The 12282-nt window shown below is 42.6% G+C and overlaps 1 protein-coding gene across 1 annotated transcript; it reads right to left on the minus strand.

The window, feature by feature from the left end:
- Positions 1–5377: 5377 nt before the first annotated feature.
- On the minus strand, positions 5378–11185 carry LOC137300059 (sperm microtubule associated protein 1-like). Its single transcript, XM_067969156.1, has 3 exons — positions 10952–11185; positions 8721–8820; positions 5378–5869 (listed from the first exon to the last, which is right to left on the minus strand). The coding sequence occupies exons 1-3, from the start codon at positions 11183–11185 to the stop codon at positions 5712–5714; spliced, it is 492 nt and encodes a 163-aa protein (XP_067825257.1). The 3' UTR covers positions 5378–5711.
- Positions 11186–12282: the final 1097 nt, after the last annotated feature.

Genomic DNA, 12282 nt, shown 5'->3' on the forward strand with positions numbered 1-12282 from the left:
TTCTTGACTTGTCAGTCTTTTTATTCCCTATATCCAATAACTAATAAATAAAAGTGTTGAAAGAAAAATAAAAAAAACACAACTTTTTTTAATGCCCCTATGCTTTTTCTCCCGGGTTGCTTTCAGCAGTGTCCAGGAGATTAATCTTCAATTCCTGGAGACTCCAGGGCAACTCTGGAGGGATGGCAACCCTACCTGTACAGAGAGTCAAGGTGTCTTTTTAAAACAGTTTTATTTGAAGTTGATGGATTTAGGCAGGCACTGAATTTCACATTGGCACAAGGCCTCGAAACCCCCCTCGGGAACTGCCCCCTCACCTCTGAAAATTGGAAATTCCCTCCGTGCCATTCCATTCTGCGCGAATGGATTCCCTGTACTGGCTGCTCCCGCAAGTTCTCCAGTTCCTCGACCTCGTCTTTTGTCTTGACAGCCATCTTGCCGTCCGACGGAAACGGGGCCCACAGTGGAAGTCTCTGAATGTGGAAATCCTTCCCTGCATCATTGAGGATCTCAGGTGGAGAGTGGTGTCCAATGTAGTTTAAAGTCACTTCACTGATACCCCGGATGCCTGCAACTTTTGCAGCCTTGGGAACCTTTCCATGTTGAATTTGAACCCAGATCCCCAAGGTGAGAGGACAGTGTACAACCCATTGCATCATCAATTACCAACAGTTTCCCATTCCCCCAGCCAGCAGCCTGAGTTTAAAGAATGATTCCACTGTCATTATGTAGTTTGAAACAAATTGGAGATTCAGCGATAATGTTTAATCGTGTGGAGCACATAGATGGGGCAAGTACCTAGGAATGTGCTGCACAGATAAAACTGGATGGATGGGAGTGGTGGCAGAGCAGTCATCTGCCAAAGATTTCAGATGGTGTCACAAGAGAGAAGTTTGAGCTAAAGTTTGGTGGACAGCCTATGGAGAAAACACTGGAAAGCACTCAGCAGGTCAGACAGCATCTGTGGAGAGAGAAACAGAGTTAACGTTTCAGGTCGTTGACCTTTCCTCAGAACTGGAAGATGTTAGAGATTATAGAGAAATCGAGGAAGGGAAGGAAAGAGTCGGAGACAGACAATGTGAAGGTGAGAGAGGGGTGGAAATTAGAGCCAAAGTTGATGACATTTTCTGAGCTATTTTGTTTGTCATCTGAACCCTGAGATTAAATTAATACCAATAATCTGCCACGCATCAGCCACTCTTAATGGATATATTCATACCTCTGCTGCTGTTCCTGGTCTCTTGCTACTAGCATTGTTGCGTAACGATGCCAAACGGTGAAGTACTTCCCAGAATATCAACTTGAGGTGAGTGATTTAGAACTTCATGTAATATCAGATTCTTTCGGATAATGAATGACCTCAATCAAGTGGCTGTTCTTCACGCGGAGAGTAGATAATGAGTAACCTCTTCCAGCTCTACAGTCCTCAGAGATCTCTGTGCTCCTGGCTTCTCGCGCATCCCCGATTCTCATTGGCGTCGGTGCCTTCAGCTGTCCGCCCTAACCTCTGGAATTCCTTCCCTAAACCTCTCCGCCTCTTTACCTCTCTCTCCTCCTTTAAGGCACTCCTTAAAACCTACCTCTTTGACCAAGTTTTTGTCCACTTGTCCTAATATCTCATTACGTGGCTCGGTATCATATTTTGTTTGATAATGCTCCTGTGAACCACCTTGGGACGTTTTACTACGTTAGAGGCGCTATATACTTGTTAGCCAGAGAATCTCCTGCAATGGCTTCTCTTCCCGCTGCCGCACCATTACCTCTGGAGTCCCCCTAGGATCTATCCTTGGCCCCCTCCTAATTCTCATCTACATGTACGTTGACGACATCCAGCTCTACCTCAACACCACCTCTCTCCACCCCTCCACTGTCTCTGATTTGTCACACTGCTTGTCCAACATCCAGTACTGGATGAGCAAAAATCTCCTCCGACCAAATATTGGGAAGGCAGAAGCCATTGTATTCAGTCCCCGCCACAAAATCTGTTCCCTAGCCACTGACTCCATCCCTCTTCCTGGCCACTGTCTGAGGCTGAACCTGAGCGTTCGCAACCTTGGCGTCCTATTTGACCCTGAGATGAGCTTCCAACCACATATCCGCTCCATCACCAAGACCGCCTACTTCCACCTCTGTAACATCGTCTGTTTCCCCCCCCCCGCCACAGCTCATCTGCTGCTGAAACCTTCATCCATGTCTTTGTTACCTCTAGACTTGACTATTCCAATGCTCTCATGTCCGGCCTCCCATCATAAACTTGAGCTCATCCAAAACTCTGCTGCCTATATCCTAACTTGCACCAAGTCCCATTCTCCCATCAGCCCTGTGCTCGCTGACTTACATTGGCTGCTGGTCTGGGAATGCCTCGATTTTAAAATTCTAATCCTTGTTTTCAAATCTCTCCATGGCCTCGCCCCCTCCCTATATCTGTAAACTCCTCCAGCCCTACAACCCTCCGAGATCTCTGTGCTCCTCCAATTCTGGTCTCTTGCACATTCCCGATTTTAATTGCTTCACCATTGGCGGCTATGCCTTCAGTTGCCTCAGCCCTGAGCTCTGGAATTCCCTCCCTACACTTCTCCGCCTCTCTATCTCTCCTCCTTTAAGTCGCTCCTTAAGCCTACCTCTTTGACCAAGCTTTTGGTCACCTGTCCTAGTAACTTCTTATGTGGCTTGGTGTCAAATTTTGTTTGAAAATCGCTCTTGTGAAGCGCCTTGGGACGTTTTACTACGTTAAAGGTGCTATATAAATGCAAGTTGTTGTTGTTGTCTCATCCAAAAGATGGCTCCTCTGACAGTGCAGCACTGCCTCAATACTGCACTGGAGTGTCAGCCTTGTTGTTGTTGTTAGTTGGTTATTGAACAATAGCTGACATCACATCAATGTCTGGGCATGCTCTCTCTCATTGCATCTGCACTACATTGGCATGAAACGGAATGAAATTATGTAAAGTGTCTTTGTACAGAAATATACAATTGATTATTGGCAGCAACGAAATAGCTTAAGCTTCACTCTTGCGGTTTATGACACCATGTGAAATCCTTAGCAGATTGCCCTGCAATCCGTGCCTTCAGGAGAGGAGAGGAGAAAACTGAGAGGGGGAAGAAACAGATTAAAGACAGAAGATTTAACTCTCTGATGCTTTGTCCAGTGTTGTAATATTACAGTCCAGAAGGTCTCAGGTTACAAGTGGCATCATCTAAGGAAGGACAGAAGCAACATGGGATAGTTTCCCATTCCTATCCACTAACTGCTGCTGGATAGTGCACATCTGGTGAAGACACTGTATCTGGCTTAGCTGTAATGCCAGCCGTGCTCAAATAGCCAGCCAAAACTTGCTAAGTTCACACATGAGGAATCGCACCTGGGTCTTGGAATACTGCTAGCATCATGGGACTGTACCCGAGCAAATATGAGGAGAGAAAAACTGGAAGGAAAAATGTCAATAGACGTACCTCTTCAAAACCATCATTTAATCAACTCTTTACAACTCCTCAGTCCATAGAGGTTTTAAGATAATGTACTTAATGACTTCCTCGATGGCCTAATGGTAAGTATACCACTTAGTATAGCACCACACCATTGGGAAGATTCCGGTTTTAATTCCCGGTCTATGCTGGGTTAGCTGATCTTAGCCAAGGCAGTGATGGTGCTGTAATTAACACCAAGCCACATAAGGAGGTATTAGGACAGATGACCAAAAGCTTAGTCAGAGAGACAGGTTTTAAGGAGTGACTTAAAAGGAAGAGAGGGAGATAAAGAGGCAGAGAGGTTTAGAGAGGGAATGCCAGAGCTTAGGGCCTAGGCAGCTGAAGGCACGGCCACCAATGGTTGAGTGAAGGACTTCAGATAAGGACATGATTGGGCTTTCCACAGTTGAATAGCCTGCCAACACTCATATATGAATAACAACAACTTTGGCAAGTACTGGATGGGGCCCATTCTCAATACCTTCAGCAGAGGAGAGAGAATTTTTAAAAAGAAAATGTATTGTATATTGCCAGTCTAACACACTACATTTGTCTTCTAATTGCTCCTCTGTATTTAAATATGTTGTCAACACATTTTAATAAAATTTAGGTCTCCCCTCGTAGGACAGCTGAATAGATACTGTACTCTGTTAATTTGTTTTAATTGATTAAGAAAAAGGTAAAATCTTCAAAAGACTTTAAGTTGCCAACATTTTTGATAAAATGTGTTTTGCTCAGTTCTCATTCCTGCAGTTTTTATTGGAACAAAATAGTGCTTGGGTCACAAATTTCTAATGATCTTACTTCAAACAAAATGATTCCATGAGTTGATGATGGAGTATTGTGATATGTCCAGCAAGAGGGGTCCTTCTTTTTAAAGCTCTATATTTGCCATCCTGGATGCATAAATGCAGCTGACTCAGGCAACTGAACTCACCTCATTGGATCTACCTCACTGAAACTGAATATTGTTAGAAAGGTACAAGACCAAGAGAAAACCAAGGTTAGGATCCTCGGCCCATTTCCTGATGATGTCACCTTCCCATGTCATAAAAGAAATACTTGCATTTATATAGCGCTTTATCACATCGTCAAAAACATCTCTAAGTACGTCACATTATTAAAGACTTTTTGGAGTACAGGGACTTGTTATATAGACAGATGTGACAACCATTCTGTGCCACCAACAGCAATAAGATAAATGACAGTTGATTGTTTTGGTGGTACAGGTTGAGGGAGGAAGGTTGTCCAGGAAACCAGGAGAACTCCCAGCTCTTCTTTGAATAATGTCACATGGAGCCTTAACAGCTACCTGAAGAGCCTCAGTTTAACATTTTATCCAAAACTGGAGAGTCGGCCTGGATTATAAACTCAAGAGCTGGTGTGGATCCTTGAACCCACAACCTTCATAACCCAGAAGTGAGCGTGCTACTGAATGAGCTAAACTGACACGTAATCCAGATGTGGTAGCTCTTCTGGCAAATTATTGTCAAACTGGAAAAAAAATGGCAGACATGAAATAGCTGTGGTGTAAAGTTTTTCACTTTTCCAATTTCCCCCCATCTTCCTGGAAGTGCTAACTCATGCCTGGGTACAGTTTCACAGGTGTCACCTACTCTCAGGTAGCTCAGCCAAGTGGCTATTCAGTGCTTGTGGCAACAGTGAAGTACATCACAACCAAGACTGACCCTGTTTTACCATAGAATTTGCAGCACAGAAACAGGCCATTCGGCCCAACTGGTCTACGCCGGCGTTTATGCTCCACACGAGCCATTCTTCTCTCTCCATCAGTGCTAGTAAGCCAACGTGAAATGGAATAGAACTCTTCAAAGATATCTCAATGCAGAAATCTACAATGTAGATATAAATCAAATACAGGATAAATGAGTAGCTTAAAATATATCTTTACAAAATCGTGTCCTTAAACACATGCTTTATTTTAGGATCTATATCTTACTTTCAGTACAAGAGGTCCTTTATATTCAACCACGTACAATATCTCGTTTACAAAGACTATTCTTCATTATCACAGAAGTATCAAATTCAATTTGTTTCTCGAGAAGGGTTGACTTCCTTGAAATGCTAATTGTTTAAAATTTAGTAATTGAGGTTTTCCTGCTTTTTCAACTGTCCGAATTCTCCACCATCACCAGCCTTCCTTGTAAAAAAATACACGATCCTGCCTATGTTGAAATCAATGAGTTTAAGACTTCGCCTTTTCACTGTTGGTCTCCGTGTACGTGCTAGTACAATGAGAGATTGGTAACCTCTCCGAAATTGGAAGGCTTTTGTCTCAGGCTGGGTATGTTTCTCCTGAATCCAAACTTTCCGTTGTATCCGACTATTGGTTTGAGATCTGACAAAAATCCCCGGTGACCGATTATTTGATCATGTGAGTGACCTGCAAAATCAATACATTCGGAATAAAACCAAACCTCTCATTGAGATCGTCAAGTAAATCCAAAGATGGTCCTATAGGAACGGGCGTAGGCCATTCGACCCATCGAGTTTGCTCCTATCAGTTGTGTTAGCCATGGCACTTCTACTTTATTAAAGTTAATTTCCTGTCTTTCCTCCATATCCCTTAATAAAAACAGAAAATGTTGGAAATACACAAGTCAGTTTGCATCTGTAAAGAGAAATTAGGGTTTATGGTGATCCAGATGTGTACTATTCAGTTATTTCCATAATTTTCTGCTTTTGTTTCAGATTTCCAACATTTGCAGTTTAAAAAAAAAATTCCTTTAATATCTTTACTTCACAAATAATTATCTCTTTTTTAAGCACCTCGGGTGACTTTATATCTATGGCGTTCTGGGGCAGTGTGTTCCACATTCTCACAACCCTTTGCGGGAAGAGGTTTTTCCTGGAATCACCTATAACTGGGTTTGCTCGAGTTCTAAACTGAAACCTTTAAAGCAACGACATTTTAGAGCGCTATAACGCTCCAAATATCACCCCAACTGAGGTCAGCCAGCTCAGCATAGACCAGGGTTTAAATGTGGGATCTTCCTGGGAAAAAAATTGCACAGCTACGGGGAAAAGGGCGGGGGTGTGGGACCGACTGAATTGCTCTTGCAGAGAGCCGGCACGGGCTCGACGGGCCGAATGGCCTCCTTCTGTGCTGTAACCATTCTATGATCCTATGATTCCTGGTCTGTATGGCTCAGTTTTACTTTGGGCAGTGCATTTATCCATTGAACCTTCAGAGGAAGCAATTTTTGACAAGACTTGAGCAATGCTCCGGGTTGCTGATGCAGTAAGCCCCGGTCTATGGCAACCTGTGAGTTGTTCATTAGTTCCAAGAGCAATTTTCCCAAATCGTTCTATGCTCCAAACAATCACCAGGGTCAAAATCATGAAACAAATGCCTGTCACCTCCAGCTGTTCCATCTCACCCCATTTACAAAAATAAAGTTCCTTTCAATGTTTTGGTATGTCAACGTGTTTCCAAAGAGGTGACCCAACTCCTGACAGAAGCAGATAACGAGACACATCATAGGACAATGACAATCAGACACATGCTGTTGCTATGACACGTTGCTAGGCACCAAATAGCCCCGCGTGTCATTGCATTCAATGGACATTATCCGTCACTTCATTGGGAACTACCATCATGGCATTAATGTGTACATTTGAAATCTGTCTGCAGAAAGCAACGGTATTTCATCTTTCCCACTATTATGCTTAATTTGAGAATACAATTCCCCTGTAATCAACTACAGGCTATTTTTCTGCAATGTTGCAGTAATTAGATCATTTCATGCTGTGCTCATTTCACCACAGAAAACCACAAGGAAATTAAAAATTCCCTCGGTATCTACAACGCTTTATCTTGAGGATTTAAACAAAATTTTGTTATGCATTTTGTGCTCAAATGAGGGTTGCTAGCACTGGAGAATTGAATACTTTCCATTTCAGACAAAAATCAGTACCCAAATTTCAGGATTTGATTACATCTGCCATGTTGGAGGTTCTTTATTAACCCTTCTAAGTAGACGTGTCTGTGAACAAGGTGACAAAGTACGTCTATGCCAAGATACAGAGGAAGTTCACTTTGTTGGAAAAGCAACAACTTTCACTCCTGTTATTTTGCTGTAACCGTCCCAACACATCCCGGACTTCAAAAAAACCTGTGCAAAATCCCAGTAAAATTTTTTTTTTTTAACTGGTTGCCCTACATCCATACATTGTATAAAAGAAATGAAAACACAGAATGTTGGAAATACATAGCAGGTCAGTCGGCACCTGAAAGAAAGAGATACTGCAGGATAACATTTTGGTGGGACCCTTTATCAGACCGGGAAATGTTTCTGAAGTCACTATGTTAAAGTAACTAGCTAGCTGCCATGGATCTCTTTCACCATAACCATTAAGGAATACTCTTTCAGCTGTTGGACAAAGGTTGTTGAGGTATTGCTATTTTCAGGGTTTTTTTAAGCCAAGTGACTTTTTGTCATATCGATGGGACAGAGGTACCTCTAAAGGTCACCCAACTAGATAACTCGTTAATTTGGGAAACCTCAAATTTATCCTTTACGGCTACAATTTTCCTCCATTCTCGCTGTGGTAAAATTAAGTCTCATTGTACCGTCTGTGAATGTAACTTATTCCGTCTCGGGACCTCAAAACCATGCAGCTCCTCACCTCCCTCACACTTCCTCCTACAATCTGCGGGCTGTTAAAGCATAAACTTACATAAGAATTGCTAGACAAAGAAAGACTAAGGTCCATCTAGTTCGCCTTCTGCCATCCTATAAGTCCCATGATACAACGATAATGGAGTTGTTGACTAATCACAGCAAACTTGGCACTACCTCCTCATTACTTACTGATTTACCTCATTTTTCTGTCCTACTTTTTCAGCCTTTATGGTATCCTGCGCTATGGTCCATGGCCCTTCAGTCAGAGTTCTCAATACAAGAACCTCCTATAGTATCGAATAAATCAGGATAATATCACAATGGGATTGCACCTGGAGTTCCTGCACTATCTGCATGGACAGGAACTAAATGAAGGTCAGATGTTGCTGCTTGAAATCTTTAAAGGGGCAGGCACCCCTTGGGTCTAACCCTTATTTGTAAAATCTTTTGTTCCAGACCCAAACAGTGAGTAATCTATTATTTCAAAGTTTGAGATCTATGCTTCCACAGCCAGTTCTCGCCCTTTTGAAATATCGTACCTATACTGAAAAACATCAATAAATAAGACAATAGAACTATTCTTGTTTGAAAGGATTTAAATCCACCTACCTGCTCCATATGCATTTCTCTTGGAAAGGTACCTTTGAGCTGGTCCATGTTTATAAAAATAGTCCACAAGCCACCCATTGGTCGATGTCCCACCATGATCCTAACAAAGATTATTTACTGATCAAATTGTCTTAACGAATTGAAATAGGAAACTAAAAAAACATGCTGCATCTCTTTTAACTTTAATATTACTCTTTTTTTCTTCATCCCCACTCTCAAATTTTCCCTATTCTCTCCTAAAGATGCTGGAGTATGGTCCCACAGGTGCTAGGCTCCCTTCTGCACCTTGCTCAAGTAACCACTCTTCATGCATGAGCCTAAATTTTCCCCGGGTCGCACACCGAGACAGATATCAACTGCGGCTGGAAGACCATCAACTCGGTGAAGAGGCCCTTTGGTCCATCCGAAACCTGCTGGCCTTCCAGCTGAAGGAACTGTCCATGACCAAGTGTTGTTGACTGACACAGTCCAAGGTTCAGGAGTACTTGCTGCGGGTCTCACTGAAGTGAGGTGCGACCTACACAAAGGCTTTATGGGGAAAGGCCATCCCACCTTGTATTGTACAGCATGTATTATAAGATATGTACTGTGTTTAAATTGTAATATTGGAATCGTATTGTGTACGATCTGTGTTGTATGATTTCGAATTGTATATTTTGAAAGATAAAAAAAGTGTTAACTGGCTATGCCCTTTGGGTGAATCAGATAGGCTGATTCTATCTTCACTCTAAGACCACACATACATTCTTTCCAGCAGGTGCCACTGGATAGTGATCAGGAATGGGAAACAATATTGATTTTTTTTTGCCCGTCCAGCTCAGGGTCACTGAGGCTAATGGTAATATCCTTACTACCATCCTGACTCAGATCAACTAACGCAGCACAGGGCAGGAATCAAACCTGAGAGCTTCCTAGTGTACGTGACTCAGTTTCACACAAGACAATACACTTAGCAATTGAGCCATCAAGGAAGCTTTTAATATTACCCTAATGTGTTTAATTACAACTTGGTGCTGGGGTCAAAAGCACATTGAGCCCGCTAGTTATAGTGCTTTCATTCCACCATAAAGTATATGCAATTGTGTGCTCAATACAGCTTTCATCCCAGCATAAATCATATGTAATCTAGAAACCAGTTTACAGAACACATTTAGTAGGGGCCGGTTAGCACACTGCATTTGAATCCAGTTTACAGACATGGGATGAAGGTCTCTCTCTGCTTACTGGAAGGGTCTCATATACAATGAGTTGGACCTGTTCTTTTTAATAACATTTCAAGTGCAATGAATAGAAGTGAAGGAAAATTATTAAAATGACTGCTGAGATTTTATGAGAAATTGCGAACCCAAGTCTTCTCAATGGCTCAGAAGGTACAGAAACTGAACAGCTGAGTCATACAAACCAGGCAAGTTCCAGATTTGATCCTGGTTTGTCCTAAGGTTGGTGGCAAGGAGTGCTACTATGGGCCTCAGCACCTATGAATTAAAACCAGTCAGGATTCTGTCCACCAACCCCAGCTGAAAATGTATATGTGTGGACTTTGTGTGAGGATGAGTTTGGACTTGGCTGTGATACCCCCCTCCCCCTCCCCATTGATTGGGCAAAGTAGTGGAGCAGGCCCATAGCTGTGGAATCATACCTGACAACACCTTTAGGAGAGAATGGAAGAAAAAAGAGAAAATACATAGGGCTTGGAGCAATGGATTCTAACTCGGCACAGGGCTAACCAAGAGAGAAAGAAAACAAAAGATAGAGAAGCAAAAAGAAAACAGTAATAAAAAAAAAGATAAGACAAGACAGAGGAAGAAAATAGAAATTGAGCTGAAACACAAAGCAAAGATAAACAGCAGGCAGAGAACAGAAGCAGCAGAAACAAGGGGATAGAAGTAAAAGATTCAAATATAAAGGTTACATTCTAATCTTGCCCAAATCATTAGACATTACAATTCTGTAGATGCTCCTAATGTAAAGTCTCTCCCCGTTGATAGGAAAATTCCTCCTCTCAACAATAAGCAATGAAGCCAAATAAGACAAACCAGTGAAAGGTCAAGAAAATGACCCTGCACTCCTTAATCAAATACTTCCACACCGCGAGTGGGAGGTGTGACGGCCGCTACTGTACAGTATTTCACTGTCAAACTAAACCATACAACGATGTTATCCGCATGGCGTGTGGCCAATGCGGACATCATCTCCAGGAGCTTTACTGTTACAAAACCGAAGCCCGATACCTGGTTGGTCTTCTTGAGAAGCTTTTGCATTTCCTTGTTTTGGAAGTTTTGCATAGTGTAAGGGTCAGTCTGGCCGTTGTAAGGCGGAATTACATCGCACCGTTTGGGGTTGGTTTTATGGTATCCTTTGGCGGTGAAGTAGGCGGCCACACCGTCCAAGATGAAACCCTTTTCTCTTCTGAGTAAGTCATATTCCAGGCAGCAAAGCCCAGGAGGACAGGAAGCACTGTTCATGGTTACAGTGCCAGTTCACCTATGGCCCCAACCTAAACACACGTGTAATTTACCCAACTCAGCAACTATCACAGTGTCACAGGGCTCACTGTTGCGTTTACATTGTACAATATAAAGTTACCTTAGGCGACATTTTTTCAACCCTGACAATCTCTGTGCAGATGAAATAACAATATCTCCGCAATTCTCAGTTTAACATTTATTGCAAGCGGGTAGCTAGCGTTAGCTTGTATTTTTTTAGGTTTCACGGTCTCTACTGTGATTTGCTTTTCAATCCAACACAGATGCATATTATACGGCTGCACAAAAAGTTCAGCAGCGCCCAGAGTAGAAAGGGGCTAGCAAGTACCTCCCAAATGAGGAACTGGTGTCCATGCGGAGAGGGAGGGAGGGAGGGGGAATGATTAAAATGTGCGACCGTCCGAAGGCACATTATTTTGTTCGAAGTCACAGGATGTACTGCACTGTTTACAAAGTTAATTATCCATAATTCTTCAAGCTGTGCTAGGATACTCGAACAAGGGGACTTAAGTTATAAGTGGTGAAAGGAAAAATTTAGGACCGACCTCACCAAGAACTTGTTCAGGCAAAGAGTAACACTTGGAATGGTCTCCCTGCTAGAATGATGGAGGCAAAAGCCTTGATTCTCAGGATAATGATGGTCAAGGAAAGCCATTTGTCTCAAATTAGTTCATAAGTCTGGAAGCCCCCTACAGTCCTCCCCCACTGTAGCATCCAGTTGTTTGTTAAGTGCATCCAGGAGTTTTGCCTCCACTTCTCGACTGGGAAGGTCATTGCATCAGTTGATCACTCTGTGTGAAGGACTTCCTGAGATCAGGCATGACGTTTTTTGACTAGGTTGAACCATTCTTACGACTTAATAGTGGTCCAGATTTACCTTTGCCGTTTCTCTTTAAGATGATGCTGAGAATGTGAACTCGCTACCACGTGGAGTGGTTGAGGGGGAATAGCATAGATGCATTTAAGGGAAAGCTAGATAAATACAGAAGGGAGAAAAGAATAGAAGGATATGTGGATAGGGTGAGATGATGGTGAATGGAGGCTTGTGTGGAGCATAAACACCAGCATAGACCTAT

Source organism: Heptranchias perlo, chromosome 30 (genome assembly GCF_035084215.1).
Source record: "Heptranchias perlo isolate sHepPer1 chromosome 30, sHepPer1.hap1, whole genome shotgun sequence".
Lineage (NCBI taxonomy): Eukaryota > Metazoa > Chordata > Chondrichthyes > Hexanchiformes > Hexanchidae > Heptranchias > Heptranchias perlo.